The 25,844-nt window shown below is 45.5% G+C and overlaps 1 protein-coding gene and 1 pseudogene across 8 annotated transcripts in view; both read left to right on the top strand.

Moving 5' to 3' along the window:
• The first annotated feature begins 2,440 nt into the window (after positions 1-2,440).
• On the top strand, positions 2,441-3,234 carry LOC101698273 (high mobility group protein B1 pseudogene; annotated as a pseudogene).
• A 1,556-nt stretch (positions 3,235-4,790) lies between these two features.
• Positions 4,791-25,844, top strand: part of Cdkl1 (cyclin dependent kinase like 1) — a 52,007-nt gene continuing 30,953 nt past the window's right edge. For 2 of the 8 annotated variants that reach the window (XM_004835576.4, XM_013074965.3), the window contains exons 1-3: positions 4,799-4,908; positions 5,202-5,473; positions 25,116-25,237. In XM_004835576.4, coding sequence (XP_004835633.1) covers positions 5,306-5,473; positions 25,116-25,237 — 290 coding nt within the window. In that variant the 5' untranslated portion in view covers positions 4,799-4,908; positions 5,202-5,305. Of the gene's footprint in view, positions 5,474-25,115; positions 25,238-25,844 lie in introns of all 8 variants that reach the window. The other 6 variants (XM_087208078.1, XM_021262514.2, XM_013074973.3 and 3 more) reach the window with 5 other exon arrangements.

Here is a 25,844-nt window from a genome sequence, read left to right as displayed (position 1 = left end):
TGGTTGCACCAGTCTGTACTCCCACCAACAATGGAGAAGGGTTCCTTTCTCCCCACAACCCCGCCAGCATTTGTTATTGGTTGATTTCTTGATAGCAGCCACTCTTTCTGGGGTGAGGTGGAATCTCAGTGTTGTTTTCATCTGCATCTCTCGAATGACCAGTGATGCTGAACATTTTTTCATATATTTATTTGCTGTTTTTACTTCTTTGTCTGAGAAATGCCTGTTCATTTCAGATGCCCATTTTTGAATTGGGTCTTTGAATTTGGGGGGTCTGATTTTTTTCAGTTCTTTATGTATTCTAGATAGTAGTCCTTTATCTAAGGAACAGCTGCTAAAATTTCGTTCCCACATTGTAGGTTGTCTGTTAGCTCTGTTGGTGGTTTCTCTTGCAGTGCAGAAGCTAAGCATATATCTTAAAGAACTAGAAAAAGCAGCTAAAAGCAAAGCAAAGAGAAGGGGGAAATAGGAAAGGTGAAATCAATGAAATTGAAAAGCAATAGAGGAAGTTAACTAAATATGAAATCTGGCTCATTTAACAGATCAAGAAAATTGTGTGAAAAATAAGAAAAAAAATTACTAATATCAAAATGAAGGGCTGGGGGTGTAGCTCAGTGGTAGAGTGCTCACCTAGCATGTGCAAAACCCTGGGTTCCATCTCTAGTCCTCAAGAAAAGGAAAAAGAAGACAAAATTAGATGGAGGAAAGCACCATAGAGCCTCCAGGTAATCATGTAATAGTATTTAGTTGAACAACTTAATACCAATAAATTCAGATATCTAGATAAAGTAGAGAAACTCCTTTGAAGAAACAAACTACAAAAGCTCTCCCAAGAAATAGATATCCTTAACAGTCCTATAATTTATCAATATATTTATATAATTTATTAATATAATTATTAATAAATTATATAATAGACTTCGTCATTAAAAACCATTTCAACAAAGAACACTCCAGTCCAATGTACCTTGGCTAGCAAAGTCTGGCATTATTGCTAATAAGGCCAATTTAATGTAAACTTCTCTAGCCTATAGAAGGAAATACGTCCTCATTTTGTGAGATCAGCATTGCCCTGATACCAAAGCTAGACAGGGAAGAGCACAGCCAGAATCTGCCAGAACCATGAATGTGAACATCCTCAGTAAACTGGTACTAATCCAATCCCACAATGGATTGGAACAATGGCACATCATAAATAAGTTAGATTTATCCCAGAAATGAAAGAATGGTTGATTTAACATTTGTTAAAAATCAATGTATTTCACTGTATCAAAACACTACTAAGGCCAGGGATTTAGCTTAGTGGTTCTGCTGCCTGCTTCGCAAGGTCAAAGTCCTGGGTTCAATCCCCAGTCCAAAAGAAACAAAAAAAGACTAGATAAGAAAAGCCATATGAGGTGAAATAGGGGTGTAGATAACTCAGTGTAGAAGGCTTGTGCTTTGGTTCACCCCAGACTTCATCACTCCCTATAGCCCTGGCTTCAGTCCAGTGTGAGAGAAGGGGAGAGGAAGAGTGAGGGAGAGGGAGAGGGGGAGGGCGGGGGGAGGGGGAGGGGGGAGGGGGAGGGGAGGGGGATGAGAGGACTTTCTCAACCCGGAAAAAGGCTTTGGTGTTAGTTACACACTGCTGCATAACAAATCACCCCAAACACAAGGCAAACATTGATCTCACAGGGTTGGAGGTTAGGACCCCAGGTGTGACTGACCCAGCGGCTCTGGCTCAAGGTCTCCCACAAAAGCGAATGTTCATCACCTGGAGCTCCAGGGTGGCAGGGAGCTCACTTCAAGCTCACTCACATGGTTGTCTGTGGGGCTTGGTTTCTTGAGGATTATTGGACTGAGGGCCTGTGTTCTTCTCTGGCTGTGGTCTCTCTCAGTTCCTTCCCAGAGGGCACCTCACAGGGTGGCACCTGGCTTCCTTCAGAGTACAGAGTTATAGCGACTCCTCGGGAGGCTGAGGCAGGAGGGTCACAGTTTCAAAGCCAGCATGGGCAACACAGCCCATTCAAGGCCAGCCTGTACCTCACAAGAAGACCCTGTCTCAAAAAAACCACAAAAAACAGAACCAAAAAAGAGTTCTTGTAATCTAACCTTGGAAGCGATATTCCATCACTTTTACCATATTCTATTCCTCAGAAGCAACTCGCTAGATCAAACCTACGCTAAAGAAGGTGACACACAAGGACACAGATATCAGGAGGCAGGGATCATAAGGGCCTCCTCGTGGCTGTCTGCCACTATATCTATCAAAAACAATAACACTCTAGCTAGCATTATTCCTAAAGATGCAAGACTGAATGCTTTCCCCTAAGATCAGAAACTAGGCAAGAAAAGATACATGCTCATCACACTCTTTCTTAACTTCACACTGGAGACCCTGTTCAATGTGGTAAGGGAAGAAAGAGAAATTAGAACGCCTCCGGCAGCTCCCCAGCCCACATGGCAGCCGGATCCCTGCAGGAGTCGGCGGGTCAGGATCCACACAAAGAAAACAAGTAAACATGGGCAAAGGAGATCCTAAGAAGCTGAGAGGCAAAATGTCATCATATGCATTCTTTGTGCAAACTTGCCGAGAGGAGCACAAGAAGAACCACCCAGATGCTTCCGTTAACTTCTCAGAGTTTTCTAAGAAGTGCTCAGAGAGGTGGAAGACCATGTCTGCTAAAGAGAGAGGAAAATTTGAAGACATGGCAAAGGCAGACAAGGCCCGTTATGAAAGAGAAATGAAAACCTATATTCCTCCTAAAGGAGAAACAAAAAAGAAGTTCAAGGATCCCAATACACCCAAGAGGCCTCCTTCAGCCTTCTTCTTGTTCTGTTCTGAGTATCGCCCAGAAATCAAAGGAGAACATCCTGGCTTTTCCATTGGTGATGTTGCAAAGAAACTGGGAGAAATGTGGAATAACAATGCAGCAGATGACAAGCAGCCTTATGAGAAGAAGGCTGCCAAGCTGAAGGAAAAGTATGAAAAGGACATCACTGCCTACTGAGCTAAAGGAAAATCTGATGCAGCAAAAAAGTGAGTTGTCAAGGCTGAAAAAAGCAAGAAAAAGAAGGAAGAGAAAGAAGAGGAAGATGAAAAGGATGAGGAGGAGGAAGAAGATGAAGAGGATGAAGATGAAGAAGATGATGATGAGTAAGTTGGTTCTAGCGCAGTTTTTTTTTCTTGTCTATAAAGCATTTAACCCCCCTGTACACAACTCACTCCTTTTAAAGAAAAAAATTGAAATGTAAGGCTGTGTAAGCTTTGTTTTTAAACTGTACAATGTCTTTTTTTGTATAGTTAACACACTACCGAATGTGTCTTTAGATAGCCCTGTCCTGGTGGTATTTGAATAGCCACTAACCTTGCCTGATACAGTATGGGGGTTGTAAATTGGCATGGAAATTTAAAGCAGGTTCTTGTTGGTGCACAGCACAAATTAGTTATATATGGGGATGGTAGTTTTTCATCTTCAGTTGTCTCTGAAGCAGCTTATACGAAATGTTGTTCTGTTAACTGAATACCACTCTGTAATTGCAAAAAAAAGTTGCAGTTGTTTTGTTGACATTCTGAGTGCTTCTAAGTAAATACAATTTTTTTTATTAAAAAAAGAAAAAGAAATTAAAAGCACACTGATGGGCCAGGGAATTAGCTCAGTGGTTCCGCCGCCTGCCTCAAAAGTGCAAGATCCCAAGTTTGATCCCCACACACTGATCAGGGAGAACTCACATGGTCCCTACTTGCAGATGATGTGATGGTCTGCATAGAAATCCCAAAGAATTTTCAAATATCTACGTGGCAGTAAAAAGACACTCTTGATGAATGTACCACGGTGAATCTCAAACGCATTCTGTTAAGTGAAACTTATCCTTTAAAAAGCTGCGTACCATACACTTCTTTTTCTACCACAGTCTGGAAAAGACAAAGCTTTTGGAACAGAAAACAGCTCTGTAGTCGCCAATGCAAACTCTGTGGGAGGGAGGCTCGCAGTCCGCCTCTAGGCTGCTCCTCCGACCCTGTTTATGGCCCCATGCAGCCCCCCACCCCCCGTCATCCCGCATTTCCTAGTGGGCTGCTTGGCTCGGGGACGGGTCCATCATCCGCCCACCATTGTGTCCAGGTGTCCAGGTCTGAGCAGCAGGGCTCAGGTGGACACGCAGGAAAGGAGCCCGACACTAACCCAGCTGCTCTGCCCACCAGGGGCAGGTGGGGCCCTGTTAGACCAGCCTCCGCTTCGCCCCTCTTCCTCCCTCACGCAAGGAGGCTGGAGCTCTGATCAGGACAGACATAGAAGCTGCCCTCGGGCCGGACGGGCTGCAGGGGACACAAGGAATGACCTCAGTCATTGCAAGGTGTGGGGCCCCCCCTCCCAGGGCCTGGGAGGGGCTGCCCCAGCCGACTTCTTCCCCGCAGACGCTGGGACAGCTGCATTCGCCATGGCCTGCAGGAGTTGGCTTTTTTGTCATTTAATGTACTGGGAATTGAACTCAGGACCTTTGCACTGAGCTACATCCTTTTAAAAATTTAAAAAATTTTTTATTTTGAAACAGTCTTTCTAAATTGCTGAACTGCCCAGGCTGGGCTCGAATTCGAGATCCTTCTGCCCCAGCCTCCCAGAGTGCTGGGATTGCAGGCATGCGTCACCACACCCAGCTTGGATTTCTCAGTCTTGCGGATCTCTGCCGGTAGCTGGACGTGCGGGGACCGCGACCCACGGGTCAGTACACCTCTACCCTGGAGCTTGGCAGCGGGCGGCTCCGCCCACAGCGACCGGGGGCGGGACCGGTTCCCATAGCGACCACGGGTGGGCGGGGCGGCTGGGCGGAGCCTGCGGGCGGCTGGGCGCCACGAGTCCCCGGGGAAAGAGGCGCAGGGCGCGCTCCCGCTGCACCGAGAGGTCCTGCCGCCCCCGCGGGAGCCGAGAGGTGTCCTCTTGCGGGCAGGAAATGAGACCCGAAATTAGAACTGGGGAAGCCCTTGGCCTTCCGGCCCCCAGCCGGCTCGTGTGTCTTAGCTCGGGTGAACTCTAACCTTAGACAGATCAGCTTGCAGCTGGCGCGTTGAAGACGCCAGGTTGCATTTTGCTTGCAGGGTGTAAGGCAGGCGAGGAGAGGGGAACCTCGTCCCTGACCGCGGCCGCTGCTGAAGGAGGCCCGGGGCGGGGAGGCCTGAGAAACAGGTCCACGCCTGGTCTGTGACGAGTGCCCTTCTCTTCCAGGTCCCTGACAGCAGCCCCTCCGTGTCCGGCCGCTGAGTGCTGTCCCCTCCTGCCGTTACTTCTAAGCGACATTTTAAAGCGATGTGAAAATCCATTGTGAGAAGATGGAGAAGTACGAAAAAATCGGGAAAATCGGAGAAGGATCCTATGGAGTTGTTTTCAAATGCAGAAACAGGGACACGGGGCAGATCGTGGCCATCAAGAAGTTTCTGGAATCAGAGGACGACCCTGTCATCAAGAAAATCGCCCTTCGAGAGATCCGCATGCTCAAGGTAATTGATTCACCTTTGCTTTAAGGTGGATTTTCGGGGATTGGAAAAAAGTCTTGTTTTGTCGAATGAACGTGTTGGGGCCTTGGTCCCCTGTTCTTCCTTCGTGGCCTTGCGTGGTGATGCTGACTGGGTCTGTCCACATCAGTTAAGTAAGGAAGGGTCTGGGCAGGGGAGATGCTGCAGCATATTTTATTTTTCTTCCCAGTAGCTCCTCTCCTATATCACCAGTAGACCTGGATTTTCAAAAGCCAGTGCACTTGATTAGTGCAGGAACTTAAGTCAATTTTGCCAGCATTCTGGAAATTTAAACTTCTAAGCTGTTTTCTATTGGCGTTCCCGGTCCATTGAAAGAATTAGTCATTCATCTGTCCTCCAACTGTGAGAAAGGCAGCAGGATTGTGTTACACCTCACATGTGTCTACTGAAAGCAGCGTTCTCCATGAAGCCGCGAAATGGTCGCTTCTTCAGTGCGCATTAGTTAACCCTATAGAGCATGATTTCCTCTAAGGAAAGAGGCTTCTTCTCCAAATTCCTGTGCCAATGCAACCCAAATCCCAGAGTGTGGCAAGGGATCAATACAGGTGGGTTAGGTCTGTCTCAGTTAGGGCTGCAGTGCTCTGTCCTGTGTGACCGACCGGATGACAAGGGAGAAGTGACTCGATCAAGCATGAGAGAATTGTCCCAGGTTTGCTCTTATCCCTGCATCTCCATTTTCTCCAGGCCCCTCTGCCGATATTTTTCCCATGGATTAAGTCTGGAGTCATTTCTAGATGAGGACCTGAATGGGAAGCGGTGAGCTTTGGATAAACTAAAATAAGAGGATAAATCCCAGCATTCTGGGAGGCTGAAGCAGAAGGACTCAAGTTCAAACCCTGCTTAGGCAACTTAGTGTCTTAGGGAGACCCTGCCTGAAAATGAAAAAATAATAGAGAGTGTAGCTCAGTATGAAGGCCCTGTGTCCAGTCCTCAGCATGGGGAGAAAAAAGGGTATATAATAGGAAAACTTCTGCCTTAACTAGCAGGATGTTATCTATTCTGAGAAGACCTCTGCCCGTCCTAGGAAGGGACAGACCAGCAGAGTTGCCCGTCCCGAGGCCCGGACTGCTCTGGCTTCCCACCTCTGTACTGGGATGTGAGCTGACAGCACCTTCTCATTCTTGGGCTTTCCCTAGAGGAGAAGATGTGATTACAGTACCCACCCCAACCCTCCCTAGGGATGGAAGCCAGGGCCTCACACATGCTAGGCAAGTACCGTGCCACTGAGCTGCATCTCCATCCTGATAATTGCCCTTAAAAGAGCCAGAAAAGCACACCTTTTCCTCAAAGAAAAGTGCTCCTTTTCCGCCTCCGAAGGTCACCTGTAATGTTCAGTTCATACCCCTTGCGCGTGTTACACAACCTCGTGTGCACAGGCGCAGCTTCCTGAGTGATGTGGGCCTTGCCTCTGTAACTCTGTATCCCGGGCACATTCTTAGGCACACACGAGACCTCCGATAAATGTTACTGTTGCACTGAAAACAAAAAGTGAACAAAATAAGCTCCTAGAGAAAGTAGGTGTAGACAGCACATCAGGAAGGCAGATGTGCAGTGGGGTGACAACACAGTGGGGTGATTGGTGTTTCCAGCTGAACTCTGATGGTGCGCTGGAGATTGAGTTGTGTGCACTGGAGCTGGATTTCAAAGCATCCAGGCTCCTGCTCTCAATCATATGCATAGCTGTACACGCCCGATCTGTGTGAGGTGCGGCCCTTCAGCCCTAACTGTTCAAAATTCTGTGATTTCCCTAACACCTAATAGGTATTTGATGAATATTTGCTGAATGTGTGAATGAAGGTATGTTAAATGAGGTCATCTTTTCTCCATTTATTTGTCCAGTAAATACTCAAAGAGACCCAATTGTCCCCAAAACAGTGTTTATGCAAATTTGTACGCCGACAGCTCTGGGGAAGGAGGTGAGGTGAATTTCCCCTGGACTCTCACTCCTGATACTCCGGGATCCTAGTAGGCAGGACCTGTGTCACCCACCAGTGTCCTAGTACCTAACAAGAACTCTTGGAATGGCTGCTAGTGAACATGGCATTGGGAGGCAGGTTTGAGCTGCACTTGAATGGTTAGGGAGGCACAGAGTGGGACACAGGGCATTCAGGGCAGACCATCTGTCCTGGGAAAAGATGCTTAAGTAGAAAGCTGGGTTCATTGAGGGACACAGGTAATAATCCAGTCTTGCCTAAGATGCCTGTGGGTAAAGAGGCAGGGAGATGGAGGGAGGGAAGGAAGCTGTAATCCCAGCTACTTAGGAGGCTGAGTTTGAGGCCAGGAGGATATTGAGTTTGAGGCCAGACTGGCAACTTAGTGAGAACCTGTTATAAAAATTTTTAAAAGGCAGAGGATTGTCTCTTAGTGGCAGAGAGCTTGCCTGGCATGCACAAGGCCCTGGGCTCAGTCCCCAGTACCAGAAGAAAGAGAGAGAAAGGAAGGAAAGAGGGAAGGAAGGGAGGGAAGGAAGGAAGGAAAAGAGAAGAGATGAGATGAGACCATTTTATTTTGTTTTGTTTTGTTTTGTACCCGGGATTGAACTCAGGTCCTTGTGCTTTCGAGGCAGGCAGTGGACCCACTGAGCTAAATCCCCAGCCCGAGATGAGACAGTTTTTGAAAGAAAAAGTATAAGCCTAGCATGGTAGTGCACACCTGTAATCCTAGCGCTCTGGGAGGCTGAGGCAGGAGGATTGAAAGTTTGAGCTCAGCTAAAGCAATTTAGGGAATTATTGAGACCTTGTCTCAAAATAAAAAATGAAAAAAAAAGACTGGGAATGTAACCCAGTGGTAAGGCCCTGGATTCAACTTCCAGTACTACAAACAATAAGGAAAGGAAAGCACAGCCTTTCCCAAGAGGAAGTAGTTCCCAACTGTTAATAATAGCTAGATTCCTGTACATACCTGCATTTCTTTCATGTAAGTGCATGTGTGCAATTGTATGTGTGTATGCATTGTTGCTCTTTTTCCCCTTGGGTCACTATCCATTAATGAAAATAGTGACATTATTTGTTGTGTGCATCCTCAATCTCATGACAGTAAACACTGTGTCTGGAAACAGAAAGATTTCCCGGATCAAGTGATGTCCTATTGTAGGATCTATGTCCAATGTAACAAGATACCAGAACTACAATACCGTTTCCCTACAAGGGACTAGTCTTGGATTTTATATTAGAGTAGAATTTGGTTTATATTAGAATAGAATCTAACCTCAAAGAATTCATAGGTGTGTTTTCCAAACTCTTAACAACTTAAAGCAATGTCCAACAGTTGCTACCAGACTCTTTTAGAACCTATACTTGTTTCTTATTAAGCAGGTGAAGTCATGAGAGTGAATTGTCCAGGAATTTTTTTAAAGCCTCATTATGTTGTCTAGGTTGGAACTCCTGGGATCAAGTGATCCTCCAGCCTCAGCCTCCTAAGTGTTGGGACTGCAGGAGCGTGCTGCCCCCCCCACCCCCCGCAGTTGGGGAGTTTTTAAGGCTGCAGATCTACAATGCTTCATATTTTTAGCATGAAGGTGTAGCTGTGCATTGGTAAAATGGGTGATAATTATTATCAAGAAACTATTTTTTTGGTCTTCACTATTGGACATTGAACCCAGGGCCTCACATGCTAGGCAAGCACTCTAGTGCTGAGCTACACCCCCAGACTTTTAAAAACTTTATTTTGAGACAGGATCTTGCTAAATTGCCCAGGCTCGCCTCAAACTTGTGATCCTCCTGCCTCATCCTCCCAAGTACCTGGGATTACAGACGTGCACCATGCACCATCATGCTCAAATAAAAAACCTATTTTGCTAAAATTTTTTGTTGTCCTAGTTTCACACGCAAGAAGATCATTTAGGGCATTATTGGAATAATCCAAGTGTGAAGTGATGAGTCAGAGAGGTAGTGGTAGAGGTGGTAAGCAATCGTCAGATCCTAGATTTTCCTGAGAGAATAGCACATAGGAATCTGACGGTTGGTTGAAAAATCAACAGTGACTCTAAGGTTTAGGGGCTGGGGACGGAGCTCAGTGGTGAAGCTCTTGCCTAGCATTGCTAGTGGAATCAGTCCTATAGAGAGAAAACTCGATGTTGTCGGAGAAAGAGAATTGCTGTAGCCATGACCTTGAATTACTAATCTAGACTATGATCAAAATGACGTATAATAGCATAATAAAAGACCAGTTCATGTACCTTCTAGGAGATTATGCTGCCTCTTACTTGGAAAGTTGCTAGGTACTTTACACACACTGTCTTTAATCTTCGTTGGAACAGGACCTGCACCTGGGTCCATGATACAGGTGTAGATCTTCTTTCACCACGGGATGGGACATCACTGATTTGCATGTAACACATGAGCCCTGCAGGAAAGAGTTCAGCCCCTTCTATAACTTATCATTAAAGACATTTCAGATGGGGTAGGGGTGAAATGATCATGTGAAAAGCCAGAATATGGAGAGGGACAAGGTCTCTGAAAGAAAATCACCTTAAATCTATAATTCAGGCAGGATGGGCTGCAGTCATCACAGGCCCTGTGGGGGAAGTAGACACTAATTTTTCATAAAGTTGGTGAGTGTACTTGAACCCAGCCCAGCTCCCTGAGTCCAGGAGTAAAGAACTGCCTGGTTCAAAACAAACCCAACCCAAACAACTCCAAATAATCGGTTTTTTTGTTTTTTTTTTTTACCAAGACTCCAAGTCTTTCTACTGCAGAACTTTCTTTCTGTAGAATGAAAATGGTAGAACTACTGGAAGAGAGAAAATTCCAACCAGGAGTGGCAGAAACAGTAGATGATCTTAGAGGAGCTGAGGGTCCACGACGGTACTATGTCACTGTGGGTGCCTAGGTGACCATCTGCCCATGGCAAGTGGAACAAGCGACATTACAGTAGCTCAGGTCAACCTCAGGCAAGAGCTGGAAGTAGCAGCTAAGACTTAGAGAAAGCTCTCCCTTCAAAGATAAGAAGAGTAAGAGAGGCAAGTGAGGAGAAGGAGTGACCCTTCTCATTTGGCAGATAGGGGCTGGTGACCCAGTAAGCTTGGGCAAACCGAGGGCATTACCTAGGGTGCACCAGCAGCACCAATGACAACCCTACAAGGCAGGAATTGTTATTCCATGTGCAAATGTATTCAGGATGGTTAATGACTTGCCAAATCCTCCTGATTGGGAAGCTGGAACACAGACACAGTCTGTCCATCCCAGAGTCGATGCCCTGTTGCTTTGCCACATTGGAGCTGGTGGGTTATGCCAGGGGCCGCACTGAAATTCTGGGTCCTCAGAGTTAATTCTGCCTATCCTCCTGAAGAGATTTCCTTGGGAGCCTCGTGACTGCCATGCAAGTCTCACTGGCACGTCAGCCCTTCCCATGTCTCATTTCCATGACCCTGCACATTATTTTCAAAGGCAAACACTTACGGTGCTGCCAACAAAGATGAGAGTGAGCATGGGGGAAATGTCCATTTGAAGCCTTAGTGTAACAGTACGACATAGGGGTGGGATGCAGCTCTGTGCTGGAACACTTGCCCAGCATGCAGGAGGGCCTGAGTCAGTCTCCAGGACTGGAAAAAATTACAGCAGTTACCATACGGTATATGCATTCTTTTGTTCTCTCTATATGTTTTATTTGTGTACATTAGTACAAGCATTCTTAATGAGAACAGTGTCGCTCTCAAGAGAATGAAAATTGGTTCTTGGCAGTGGTAGACATGTCTAACCTTTTTATTGTATGAAGCACAGATATACATACAGTGCATATCCAGGTATCTGATGTTTTCAGCATTACATTTTAAGACTTCTAGGGGGATAGAAATGAGAAAAGGTACCTGGTGTGAGTAAGGAGACTGTTGAGTGAGTACCGTGTGCTGGAAACCTGGCCTCATCTGCCCTTATTCACCCTGAAGAGTAATAACTTGCAGAAGGCTCGGAGAGCCTCTTTCTTCCATCTCCTCATCCCACTAGCCTTCCAGAGTGATGGCCGGGTGGCCACAGCAACCGTGGGCGGGGCACTCAGCACAGTCGGTGACCTTGGCAGGCTCTCCTGCCTCCTGGGTCCAGCCCTCCTTCTCTCCATGATTTATGTCTATGTTTGCTTCTGCTTCACTGACTTTCTGATAAGGGGAACAGGGTCTTCTTGGGCCAAAAATCTACCGGCACTCAGGGAGCCTCAAGGATGCAAGAGCAGAAAAGTGAAGGTCAAAAGGAGCCACAGCGCAGGAGAGAGAGAGAAGCACAGGCTGGAAGGCAGAAGGGTGGGATTTGAACCCGGGTCACCCACAGTGGCAGGCGCTGAAGCCCCAGGAGGCTTGCTGCCTGCAGAGAGCAGACCAGAAATACGCGGATTGTGTTACACCCTGGTGACAGGCTGCATGGTGGGAGTAGTGATGGCCAGCTTCCTTGCGATTCAAAACAGAGCATTTATTAAGCGCTTAATTGAAGGTGCTCTGGGCCAGGGTGCCATTCCACTAAACACTACCAGAGCACTGTGTAAATGCTCCCCAGCATTAGAATCTAATTAGAGCTCTCCTAAGTTTTAAAGGCGTCTGCTGGCCCAATATTAGTTGGAGCATTTCCCAATTCCAGAAACCCTCAATGGGAAATCCCGTGACATCTGTAAGAATTTAGTCCTGGCAAAATAAAGAAGAAGAAAAAAGAACTAGGTCCTACTATTGCTAAAACAGATCATTCTCTTCAAATGGTTCAGTTGGCTTGTTGAAATGGAGGAGTAAGCTGTGTCTATCAGTTGGCTTAGCGGTGTGCAGCATGTTCTGTCATGGACAGTAGCAGATCACAAAGTCAAGGGAATCCCGGCACCTCAGTGTGCAGCTGGCCACACAGCTCGAGACAGAGCGGCGGAGACTTGTGCGGCCTGGAGCCCTTGTGTTTCCTCCCAAGCGCCCAGGGTGCTAGATTTTCAGAGGTTTTTTAAAAGCCAGAAATCAGAAATGTGTTAACCTCTTCTGAGAGTTTCTTCTACAGCTTTTTATTTTGAAGAAAATTCAAAATATATAAAAGTAGAAAGGTTAGTTCAATGCATACCTGTATTAGATTGATCCATCAACCACAGGAATCTCGCTCCATTTCCCCCCACCTCTTTCTGTCTCTCTCTCTTTCTTTTACTAAGTATTTAGCATGAATCTCCTAGAACATTCTTCCTCATGACCACATTGTGATTTCCACACTTGAGAAGCTTCTCATTCACTCAATACTATTATCCAAAATACAGCCTGTGCTCAAATTTCTCATATTGTCCCAATAATAGCTATATAACTACATATATAACTTAAAATGTATAAAAACTAATATATAGTTAGTTTATATGTGTACATACATGTATATGTGTGTATATAGGAGATTACAAATTCAAATTCACATGTACACACACATATAAACTTTCACCCAGTGATGTTAACATCCACTGATGATACCTTCCTAAATCAATTATAACAAGCTATTATGTTATCTTTCTATTATTTTTCTGCTCAGAAGTTATCATCTTTATGTAAAAAACAACCTTTCCTTTACCCTTACCCCAACACATACTTTTTAGTGTTGCTTTGGATTCACAAATCTTTTAACTCACAATGCTACACACTGTCGTCACTGTCATCATTCTGTTTTCATTCTCAAAGTGTGATGCATTTGGCCATCTGAGGCTCTGTCAGTCCTGCTCAGCGTCCTGACAGATGCCCATCACCCTTTGAGCACTTGTTTGCTATCCTGACAACAACAAAAAGTCCCAGGTACCTCCTGCCCTAGCCCCATGGTCAGCCATTTCTCCAGGGACCCCTGGTTCCTTCGAATGACAATAAGATCTCCTGATCTAAAAATGTTGACATACTTTGTACAGATTTTAAACACCCTTCAGGCCCAATAAAACACACTTGCAAATTCTGTTTGCCTTGCAGCTGCCGTTCCAACCTTTGAATTAATGCAGATGTTCTCATTAGACCCAAGTGGAGATCTGGCCGTTGATAGCCATTCCTAGTGCGCAGTGTAGCGAAATGTTAGGAGTTTATGTAAACTGGTTGTCAATAGCACGGAAGACTATAAGCAAGGAAGATCAGTTCCTTGCTCACAGTGACAGAAACCAAACAATCCCTTATCATCATCTCTCCCTATGTGCTCAACAAGTGAAGACTTGTTTAATTACATTTTTACAAGATAATGTACAAACAGCAAATAGTAACAGACTGTTTTGTTTATGGGAAGTTTCTTTTGGCTTAGCTTACCATGTGTTTAGCTAGAAAGATTGTATTCCTGCTGTGTAGTGAACTCCTAAGTAATAAAGCTGTCATACAAACACTTCAAAGACAAAAGAAGCAGAAATCCACAGGCTGGCTCATTACCTTCTGAAAGACGCCCGGTTTGTAAGGAGATTAAGCACACGCCACCATCCCTGCTCACACACACAGCCTACCACACACCTGGGGTCTAGAAAATAGAGTCCGAGCAGGAGGAGGCAGAAGAAGTGATTTTTGTAAAGTTTTATTTTAAATTGAAAACAACTGTGTACATTTATGGGGTACAATGTGATGTTTGATACATGTTTACATTGTGGAATGATCAAGTCAGGGTAATTAGCACACAGGTCACTTCAAACTCATCATTTCTTTATAGTGAGAACATTTAAAATCCTCTCTTTTGGCTATTAATACCAGAACTTCAAAAACATGATTTTATAATTCACTTATTGGTTTTTTGCCATTTAAATTATTTTTATTTCCAAACAAAAAGATTTCTGCATAGATAACCTATGTTACGTATAGTTATTAATAAACATTTAAACCACACTAGAAGGTAGTAATTTTTACATGGAATGGACGGGGCAGGCAGGTGTCTTTAACTTTTTGTGTGTGTGTTTTAATTCACCTTTATATTTGGCAGGATTCATGTTTTAGGCTACAAATTTGCTTTCAACTGGCATATTTTCTTGCTAATCATTAACCTTCTTTATTGCTTATTAACTTTAAAAGCCCTTTAGCAAAAATACTGTTGGATAAAATTGCCTGGCTGGAAAAATCTTTGAACTCCTCTTTTTAGTGTGGAACAATGGAAGGTAGGAATTTCTCCACCAACCATCCTGTCAACCACACATAAAAACCAAACAAATGATTTGTGCTGTAACCATCTGAGCATTGCTGCGTTCATTTTTGACTGGGTCAGTGTTGTTTTTCACCATGATGGCAGCTGTAAAATGCCTTTTTTTCCTAGGACTTTTCACATACTTTATTAGTCAATAAAACAGGACAAGCATCCATTATGTGCCTTGCTGGCCTGGTCCAGGTTCTGAGAGGGAGCTAGAAGAGATCACAGCCCTGGTCTCTTGCCAGGGGGCCAGCCTGGCACATTCCGTTCCCTCAGTGTGGCCTGCAGCCAGCCTTGGATGAACCTCGGGCCGCTCCACTCTCTCCACGGTGATTCCCGAACATCTTCCGTGCTTTCTTCCTCCATGCGACGTGAACCATCCAGTGCGCTAAGTGAAACTCTGCTTGGTGGGAAGATTTCCTTCCACTGTTGTCCTCGAGACTGTGGCTGAGTAGGGACGGCATAAGGTGAAGCCCTTTTCAATGAGAGCCGCCCTGTGCGCCATACCTCTCCCTTCTACAGCCTCCTCCTCAGAGGGACTGATGGGATTCTTAGCCCTTGGAGGAACCATGGATCAAGCTTCCCTTTCCCAAAAGACAGAGTTACAGAAAGTTTCTTTCATAACACCAGGAGGTTGAGGAATAGTCTCTTGGAGGCTGGAGATGGTGGTGATAATTTACATTTTGGTGGTAATAGATTTTTTTTTCCATAATGAAAGAACTGGCATTTCCTCCCAACACTGATCTATTAGCTGGCTCTCTGAAAGTGACATTAAAATACTTTACTTGGTTGTACAACACAGTGAAGGAACTTTTGCAAATCATTTTAACCCATTCATATGATAAAGTAATATATGTTTATTTTTATAAAAACCCAAAAATAAAGATGTGAAGGTACCAAAGAATGGAAAGTGAAAAAGAAAGTCTCCATTATCCTTCACCACCCATTTTATTACTCCTGAAAAAACTACAGTTTCTCATGTATCATTCTAGAAGTTTTCTTTGCCTATCCAAAGGTATATATTACCTTCTGAAAATCAGATATAAGTGCTATCATATTGTATATACTGTTCTGTAACTTCCTTTTTATATACTTAATAGTATATCTTGGACATGTTTGAAGTCAACATGTAAAGATATGCCTCATTGTTTTTAACAGCTGCATAATATTTCATCATCTGAGTATACTATGAAGTCTTAAGGTTGACTTATCCAGTTACTTTTACTGAATATTTGGGTTTTTCCACTAGTCAGTGGTGCACACATGAAGTTTAGCCTACCTGAGAGAATACATGGGGATGGGAAATGTGAGTTCTGCAAGTGGATCATTGGCAGTGACAATGAGAGACTTCACTCCTATTTCCACTCCTGGTTTTAAGACCTTCCAGCTACCCAAGTTATAGCACTATGTGGTGGCTGCCAGTTCAATCCCTATATCCAGAGGGCTCTGATGAATACTAGTTCCCTCGTTCTGGTAGGTTGGCTAGCTGTAGTACGAGGCAGATGGTAAGTAGAGCCTGTGGCCATGTCCTAATTATCATGCCTCCTTTGCTGTGAAAGGCCTTGTGTGATGTGGACTCCCATGCCAATAAAGCAAGCACTGAGCACTTGGATTGTGGTATAAGCAAGAAGGGCAAAGCCCATCTCTAGATCCATTCCAGAAGGGCGGACTTCTACCCTGTCCAGAGAGTGGCTGGTTTCCATAAAGGAGAGCCCACTAGTGGGGGCTCAGTTTGAGCTTTGCTGCTGGCGGGTTGGGTACTCAGATGGGCCTTGAAGAGAGACAGCCAGTGCCTTTGGGCTGTGCCTAACCATCGTCCCTGCAGCCATAGCCATTCTGCTCATGAGTGGATTACACGAGCCCTGGGGTGGCCCAAGACAGAGCAGAAAACACTCCCCAGAGAGGACACCTGGCTGGCTGCTTGCCCGCTGTCTTCTCTGAAGTAGACACGCTCTGTGGGCCCAGGAGCCTCAAGCTCTACATCCACTCCAAGTACAATTTATGACCCTTTCCCAAATAATTTTTCAATCTTGCTCCTTCTGGACTCTTAACCAAGTGAACAAGCTGCTTGCCACTGCCCGTGGGCCCACATGTATTTCAGGTTCTTTCTTTCTCCACACACAGCTGCTGAGTGCGCCTCCTGACGCTGTGCTCAGTGGCCAGGTTTGTGTTCATCATTGTTCCCGAAGACCTCTGCCCAGTAGGAATATGGTCAGTGCAGACTGATCCACTACTCCTCCACTACCTGGAACCTCCCATATCTGTGAGTTGAAGGAGGGGAAACTGCAAGGACCTGGGAAGGTGAGCACCTCTTTTTGAAACATGAGAATTTCCTCCAGACCCGCTCGAGCCTGATCTGGAAAGTGCAGTAGTCAGAGTACAATGACTGCTGCTGCATCCATAGCCTGTCTTATGACAGTGGGTCTGCTACCCAGCTCCGGCTCACACTGCTAAGCCGAGTGCTGTGCCAGGAGGAGGGTCCGGCGAATCACACGGCCCGAGTGGAGGGCAGCTTTGACAGAAGCCGGCTCACCAGCTAGTCCCATAGTTAGCACTGCCCCATACCACTCATGTGCCACCCATGCTTCGTAAGCTGACTGCACCGGTTCAGAACCAGCTCTGAAGAAAGTCTTAGAAACTTTACCTCAGCTCCCCAGGGCTCCCTCCCACCCACTCCCCACCTGTCTCGAGCACCTGTGGCATCCACTTCCAGAGTTCTGTTCTGTGGATTGGCTGACTGGGTCCACTGCCGAAGCCAACTGTCACCCTGTCCACCCTCCAGAAACTGAAATCGGAGACGAGGGACTGGGTGTCTGTGGCTTCCTTGGGGAAGTGATACCACAGCTCAGGAGTGGGGGACAGGAGCACGGGGAAGGAGGCAAGAGGGCCTCAGGCCCTTGCGATGTGCTAGTCCAGAACCCCTTGAGAGCACCCAGGACTGTTATTAGGAGGGAGACGGGTACATGGCTGTGCTCTGTTCACGGTGAATGTCAGCTCACGAGGATTCCAGCCAGGGTGTCTGTGTAACTAAGACCTAGAGTCAGCTCCAGAAATTGTAAAAGCTTACAAAAAGAACATTTTTCTGGGTCAAATCCCACTTTGTTAACTTCATTTTCTATCTTTTTGGTATTTACCACAGTGGTAGGAGAAGAATGTTTTTGAAAAGAAAACAGGAAATACTCCTTGAAAAAATGGTCTGTTGTGTTCCCCTAAAGCACAGACATGGGATAAACACCCCTCGCTCTCACCACAAATAACATAGATCCAGGAACCCTTGACATCCAAGGGGTGGGCAGCACCAGAGATGCACACCAGCCAGTCTGAAAGCATGTGACCCCCGAGGACCCTTTGGAGAACACAAACCCAATCCCTCCAGGGGGCAGGTGGCTGCTGGAGCAATATTCACTTCCACAAGTAAACATACTTCTTATTTGCCTTAATATACGCAGTCATCTCTATTGGTTGTACATTTTTCCTTTTCCATAGAAACATGGGCACAGTAAATATTTCACTTTTAATTTGAATATAAGAAATCAATAAGGCAAGAGTGGGTAAAGGGCAGCTCCCTTGGTGACAGAGTCAGGGAGCACTAGGACATGACAGGGTCTGTGGCAAACGATGGCACAGGGCTCCTCTAAGGTGGACAGCTGCCCTGAGCCCCAGCTCATTAATACCATAGCGACAGCCAGCCAAGGGTGTTGGATAGCCAGTCTTTTCCAGAGCAGCCTGGTAACCAGGATTTGAAAGGAACATTTCCTGATGGCTAACTGTTGGTGACTAACACAAAGGCTTCAAAATTCTGAGGCCAAACAATTGACCTCCAGGGATGTGGGTCCTGAGCTTATTGCAACACATGCGTGGCCAGTGAAGAAGGGGGGCTGGTGACAGACCCAGGAAGGTGTCCAAGAAGGATGTGAGGCATTCTCAGCTCCGAAGGGGAAACCAAGCAGAGTTCTGGTTAAATTCAACAACAACAAAGAAGTCTTTTTTTAATGTCAGAGAAAATGCTTCACTTAGCAGCATAATGTAAAACATCAATATTCAAAACACAGAAACTAAAAGGGAGACAGAAATAGAATAGCAGCAGCGAGGGCAGAAACTGCATACACGAGAGATTAAATCTGAACCTAAGCAGGGCCAGCTTCCGGATGGAACATAACGGGAGGACTGTGGTCAGCGATGGCCCGGTGGCCTCGCTGAGACCTTCAAGACTGGGCCTGCACAAAACAGAACCCCGAGAAATAGGACCGGGCCGGGGTCTTTGGCTTCGCCCACTCGTGCGAAGAAAGGGTAAGAGCCTCGTGAGCCCCAGCATGCCTGTATGGTCTATGGTAATTCCGTCTGTCCGGAGTACGAGGCTGACTTGTGTATACACTGCATGTGCTGGGTAACCCCGGAGCAGTTTGCCCATCACGTTGCTTGATCCTCTTCATCCCGTTCCTTTGCGTGGCCCTCATGAAATCTGTTCAGTACTGAAGGATAAACAACTAAACCCCATGCGGCAGTTCTTCGGATCAGACCTGTGGTTGCAGAGTGGACTCCGGACCGGAGTTGTCCCTCTGAGTGCCCCCTGCACTCAGTAGAGTCAGTGCAGAGCCAGGAGGGAGGTGGCTGAGACATCGAACCCATACGTCTGGTTTCTGGTCCTCCACCGACCAGAAGTGCACAGACGCCATTTCCAAGGAGATCACATGACCCCACTCCGAGAGGCCGTGGCTTCACGCACACTGCAGACTCCGGGCCTTGGTCTCCGGGCGAGCTCCAGCCACCCGGGGACGCCGCTTTCTCAGAGCCCTGCTAACTCACAGGGCCACACACAGTGGGCCTTCCCGCCAAACCCGCTCCTCCTCTCCGTGATGGCGCCAGCAGTCTCCTTACAAAAACCTCTGTGTCTGTCTGGACAGCGGCCTCCCACCCCGCCCCTCCAGTTCCTCACACATCCTGGCTATTCCAGTGCCCGCAGAAGTCACAAAACAGTGCCCTTCTGGCCACCTCTCCCGCCTCTGCTCTGCACCCAGCCCCTGTCACGTGTCACCTATCAGTACTCTGCACTGGCCTCTGGCAGTGTCTGCCTCCTCCAAGCTATTCTACACCTTGCTGCCAGGTGAGCTCTCAAGAGCCAAATGGGGTTGTAGCGAATCTTTTGCTAGATTTCCTTCTTGGGGCTGCCCATGGCACCCGGCCCCACCTGCTGACTGTCTGGCCTCGGTCCCCTGACCGGCGAGCATCTCCTGCAAGGCTCACTCTGTTGGTGCCTTAGGTTCTCTCCTTGCCTCCACCAGCTCCTCTGCCCTTGTTCTAGTTAGGCCTTCCTGACCCTCAGGACACAGCTCGAGGTCACTTCCCCAGGACCAATTTCTTGGAGGCAGCTTGTAAGTAGAGGTCTTATTTACGGCGCTTCTTTGCTCAGTGCCTGAGTCCTCTGTCTCATTTGCCAGTTGTCTCCAGTGCCCAGAGCCCTGGCTGACACTGAGCAGGTGCATATAGAATATATTAATGCCCCCAGGACAGGAACTGCTTCATCTACACCAGGTATCTGCTGCTCGGAGAAGTTTTAGGCCATTTGGTATCTTTACAACCTCGAGAGAGTTGATCATTTAATTTGGACTATTTATAATTTAATGTTTAGAACCTCTAGGATTTAGTTTTAGTGACTAATCTTTCTAAATTAAAATTATTCTGAACATAGGTTGGGAGATAAGTGATTATTTATAATGATGTGATTAAAATATATGGTGAATATTTAAATTTTTAAAACACATATATATTTAAATTTAAATTTAAAAAAATTTAAAATATATATATATATATATATATACACACACACTGCTATTAGTCCCTCTCCAAAGACTTCCTCTTGGTTCAAACACACTTGATCTCATCATTTTTGCCACTTTCTGAAGCAGTTCTGGAAGTTCTCTTTCATGAGTGTCTTTTCAAGGTATGATAACAAATATAGTGAATGTTGCTACTGAGTGTCAGCCAATGGAAAGGCAGGCTTGTGGAAATATTATGGGGTGTCCTCATCTACTTTATTCACTGGGTCTGGCACCATGCGACTTCTGGCTCTTCCCCAAAGTCACAATGACCATGAAAGGTCATCAGTGGCACCAGGATGGCACAGCTGAAGATACTTAGGAAAGAGGACTCCAGAACTGCTGCAGAAAGTAGTGAGAATGTTGGGATAAATGTGTTGGAAGGAGAGAGACTCTTTTGAGGAGGATTAATGGCAATGTGTTTTTTACTGTAATACGTTTTTTAAAAAAATTTAAACATTCACTGTATTTTTCAGTCACACCTTGGGATTAAGGTTATTTCCTGAAGGAGGATGGGAGAAGCAAGTCATTTAAAATCATGTGATAACTTGCTGAGTTGCTGAAGGCATTGGAAGCCCTCAAAAGAAGCAATTTGGCAATATGCATAACAAGCCTTAAATTGTTTCTATGTTCCTGAAAGCTGGCCAGGTATGTTAAAGTACTCTCACACTCCTGGCAGAAGGTAAGTACCTATGTGCAGTCCTTTTGGGAAGTAATTTGACCATGTCTATTTAGAACCATAAATTGTATTTTGGGGCTCTAGGTGGTACCTAGCAAACTTTAGTTTATTCTCGATTAGTGAACCATTAATTTAATAACCACTTCCTCACAGAGCTCTTCTGTAGCCCACTCCTCATTCTCAAATCAAGTACCCTTTATCTTGATTACTGTAATAGCTGTTACTTCTGTAGTGACTCGTCCTATGTCCATCTCCCCTCCCGTGTGCCTAGCTCTGTATCTTTAGGGCCATCACAGTGCCTGTGTACGTTAAGGTATATAAACAGTTGTTGAATAAGATGACTAGAAAAGATCACCTCAAATCAAAATAGATCTAACTCAAAGCAACAATAGTAAGAGTTGACTTTTATAGGGGCCAGACGTGCTTTATATATAGTTGTATGTGGTTTATGTGTACTTATCACTGCAGCCCGTGAGCTTCCTACTTTGGGAAAACTGATGTCTAGAGAAGGTAATTAAGTTATTCAGAGTTAAGTCAACCTGTTAGTCAGTTGTTCATCACAGGCTAATTTGTACTAGCCAAGAAATTGGAAAGAACATACATGTTATTTGAGTAGAATATCATGCAGTTTTTTTCAAAGGTACACAGTAACACAAGATGGGTGTAATAAACAGCTACTGGTCCCATTCAGAACAAAGGGTACTGCTGCGGCAGTACCACCATGGTACCCCTTGTTTGGGTTCCAAGGCCATAGCTCTTTCAGTGCATCCTAGCTGTGTCTTCATGGAGCAGAGGATGCTGGACAGGGAAATTGATGCCTGGAGGTGAGGACTGTTTCAGAGAACAAACCGAGCAAGTTCTGAAACAGGGAGGAGCGTGAGCCTTCCCAAGATGCAGGAGAAGTTCAGTGGTCTGGGAGGAAGCTGTGAGCAATGGGGCTGGAGAGGCCAAATGCAGTGGTCCTTTGGGCCTGACTGCGGGGCAGCGGCACCCGTGGTGGTCCCTGCAGGTGGGAGGCAGAAGTCTGGCCATCCGGAGAAGGCTGGGGTTTGTTTGGGTAAAATTGTGCATTTCTACTTTTGCTTTAGAAGTGAGCCAGGGATGAAAGTGAGAACTAGATGTAGAACATAGGAAATTAAAGGACCCTAAGATTGGAGTCTTGGCTTCAATATCACACCCTCCCAAAGGAGGAAGTAGAATAAAAGTCAGGCCTAAGGACGATGATTTTTCAGTCTGAAAAAAAACCTCTGTTTTCTGCTAATTCTGTCATAAAGCTGCTATTTAGCCCCTTAATTGGGTCTTTCACTTTCCATTTGAGACATCCAAACCAGTGCGATTCTTGAGTTTAAGATCATAGCTCTTCCCCACTGTGTCTGGAAAATGTTAGCTCAGGCTAAACGTTTCTGGGGATGGTGACATAAATGTGGCATTTTATAGCTTGGTGTGCCCTGTTCTAAGACCCAAATGTGACTAATGGGCAGCTTTGATTCGAATGATGGTGTTCTCTCCAAAATTCATGTTGAAACTTAACCCAGTGCACCGGTACTGAGAGGTGTGGCCTTGGAGAGGCCTGAGGGCTTTGCCTCCTTGTTGGGCTTGGCACCCTTACAAAAGGGCCCTGGGACTGGGCAAGTAGCTAGCTCAGTGGCTGAGGGTGTGCTTAGAGTGTGCAAGGGCCTGGCTTGGATTCCCAGCACTGCAAAAAAAATAAAACAAATAAATGGGTTTGAGGTAGAAGGGAGAGCTCACTTGTCCTGTTTTCTGCCACGAGAGGATGCAGTAGCAGAGGCCGCCTGGGAAGAGCAGAGCAGCCTCCTGGACACCAGGGCTGGGCCTTCATGTTGAACTTTACAGCCTCCAGCCAGAGCTGTGAGGATAAATTCCCCAGTCTAAGGTGTTTTGTTCTAGCAGCAGCACAAATGAACTCTGACATGGGCTTTAGCATATCTTGGGAGATTTATACTTGTTTCATCAAGTGTCATATCTGGAGCTGGAATCTCTCATCCTGAAAGTACAGAGGGATTTTACAAAGACAATGAGAAAATAACTGTTTCTTTCGTATCCTTCTTATGACGCATAAAAATGTGCTGCAGCATGTAGTCCAAGTGCTTCAGTTTTTCTCCTTCCTCCTTTCATCACTTATGAAATACCTGCCTGCCTGTGAGTTAAACTTCTGGCTGCTCATTGAATCACCTGGACAACTTTGGGGGAAAAAATAAAATAGATGCCTAACTCCTGCCTACTACCAAAAGAATTGGAAGCAAGGTCAGAGAGACGTGTCTGTATACCCAAATTCCTAACAGCATTATGCATGATAGTCAAAAAGCGGAAGTAACCCAAGTATCAGTCAATCAACAGATGATTGGACAAGCAAAATGTAGTGTACACAAACAGTGGAATATTAGCCCTAAAAACAAAGGAAATTCTGACATATGCTATAATATGGATGACTCTTGGGGACATTTTATTATAAGAGAAATAAGCCCATCTCAAGAAGGCAAATACTGTATAATTCCACTCTTGGCCAAGAGTGGTCAAAATCATGGATATTAAGAGCGGGGCATGGTAGTGAATGCCTGTGATCCCCACACTTGGGAGGCTGAGGCAGAAGGATCGCCATGAGTTTGAGGCCAGCCTGGGCTACATAGTGAGTTCAAGGCCAGCCTGGACTACATAGCAAGACCCTGTCTCAAAAAACTAAAGAAAAAGAAAAAAGAAAAGTCATGGATATCGAAATAGAATGGTGGCTGCCAGTGACTGGCCAGAGGAAGATGTGGGGAGTTTCGTTTAATGGGTACAGAGTTTCAGTTTTGCAAATGAAAATAGTTTTGGCGTTGAATGTGGTTATAGTTGTACAACAATATGGATACACTTAGTATCCCTGAACTGTACTTTTAAAAATGGTTAAGATGGTAAATTTTATGCTGTATCCATTTAGTACAGTTTTTTTAAAGTAAGGGGAAAAGTTAAAATGGTCAAGCAACTTCTGAATGGAAAATTATTGTGGAGAATTATTGGGTGATACCATCAAAGAATATTTGGGAAAAGGGGAGCAAAGTACTATTAAAATCATGAAATAAATAAAACAGATGTTAATGGTGATTTACTAGGTGAGCGAAACAAGAATAGGCACTGTAGAAAGGGAATCTGTGGCTGTATTTTCCTGTGAGTTTTTGTCTTCCTTAGTGCAAGTCTTTCTTCTTCAGGAAAAGAGAGGTCAGCGTGCAGTGGCTATGTTTCTGATAGGGTTGTGTACACCACGGCCAGAAAGCTCACTATGAGATTAACTAAGCCAAGCCAGCATCCATTTCTGCCCTCTTCTAATGCCACGTCTCAGCAATCCAATCGGGCAGCTTTCCTTATGGTTCAGTTCTAAAGTGTGCCATCAGCCTTGGAATTCTATCTCCTCACTTGGTCACACATCATTTTGGAAAGCCTGCTATGTGCAAAGCCAGTTCCGGAGGCACAGTAACATCGTGAAAACAAGAGAACACTGGCCCGGTGCCATGGTGCTTATATTCTCTTGGATTTATTTATGTATCTGTAGGTATCTGTGGACACCTAAGGCCACTAAACAGCTAATGGCACAATAATCACTACAGATTACATATTACTTACTGTTTAGAATGACAGTAATTGTGAAAAGGGCAGACTTCAGGGGGACTTGGAGACACGCAGGGCACTGAACTGGTCTGGGGAGATTCAGAGAGACCCAAGAAAGGACGTTGACATTTGATCTGCACCTTGAAAGCTGAGTTTGTGTTGACTTGTAATCTCCCTTCCCTTTTCTTTCTCTTTTCTTTACCAGCCTTCTTCTTTTCTAACTTCTTTGTTTCACCAACTACCTAGGTTATAATTATTTTTCACTTGCTGGCTCTTGACAAAGAGCCCAGAAAGAGAGGTAAGATAAAGCTGGTGACAGCCTTCTTTAAGCCAACAATGGAAACTTGTAAAGGAAAACAGCTTTCTTTCGGTGGGATAAAATTTAGAGAAAACTGTCTTCCCCTGCTGAGACTTAGCACCTTGCCTTTTGGGGTTTGCAGCAACTCAAGCACCCTAACCTGGTCAACCTGCTGGAGGTCTTCAGGAAAAAGCGGAGGCTACACCTGGTGTTTGAGTATTGTGACCGCACAGTGCTGCATGAGCTGGACAGGTACCAGAGAGGGTGAGTGATCCATTCCTGCCTCCCTTCCCAACCAAACCCAGCCAAACAACAGCTTGATGAGGGGGAGTAGCAGTGACTGTTTAAGGCTAGGTAAGAACAGCCTGCGTTTGCTTTTTGCAGCTGCTGAAGTTGAGTTGACAGCAGAGAAATTACAAAAAAAAAAAACGCTGTGAAAGAGATCAGAAGTAGACATTTTCAGGACAAACCAGCCATGGCATTAGGATGGACCTGGATTTTCTTGGTACACTGTCTCCACACAGAAGCTGGGTCTCCAAGGAAGAAGAGCAAGGCGATTGGTTGTTCTGTGCCTGGCTGGGGAAGTGTAATGGCGCGGCCTTTAAAAGGAAGAGTCTAAAGGCAACAGGAATGGGAAATTTAAGGCTGAAATAAAACAAACATACTGTTTTATCTCAAGCAGTCTGGGGGTCTAGTGGTGCCGTCTTAGGATTTCTTTGGTGTGTGTGACAGAAACCCAACTTGCTAAGTGTAGATGAGAAAGGAATATGTGAGTGGCTATAACTGGAAAAGATGGGGGTGGCTGGGGTCCCACTGATCTTGTCACACCTCACACACATACACACCCCTTCTCTCTCTGTGTTGGTTTCAT

This window comes from Heterocephalus glaber, unplaced genomic scaffold (assembly GCF_053883595.1).
Source record: "Heterocephalus glaber isolate CG9 unplaced genomic scaffold, H.glaber_assembly_v1.0 deba00000901, whole genome shotgun sequence".
NCBI classification, from domain to species: Eukaryota; Metazoa; Chordata; class Mammalia; order Rodentia; family Bathyergidae; genus Heterocephalus; species Heterocephalus glaber.
This window is presented reverse-complemented; position numbering and strand designations above follow the sequence as displayed.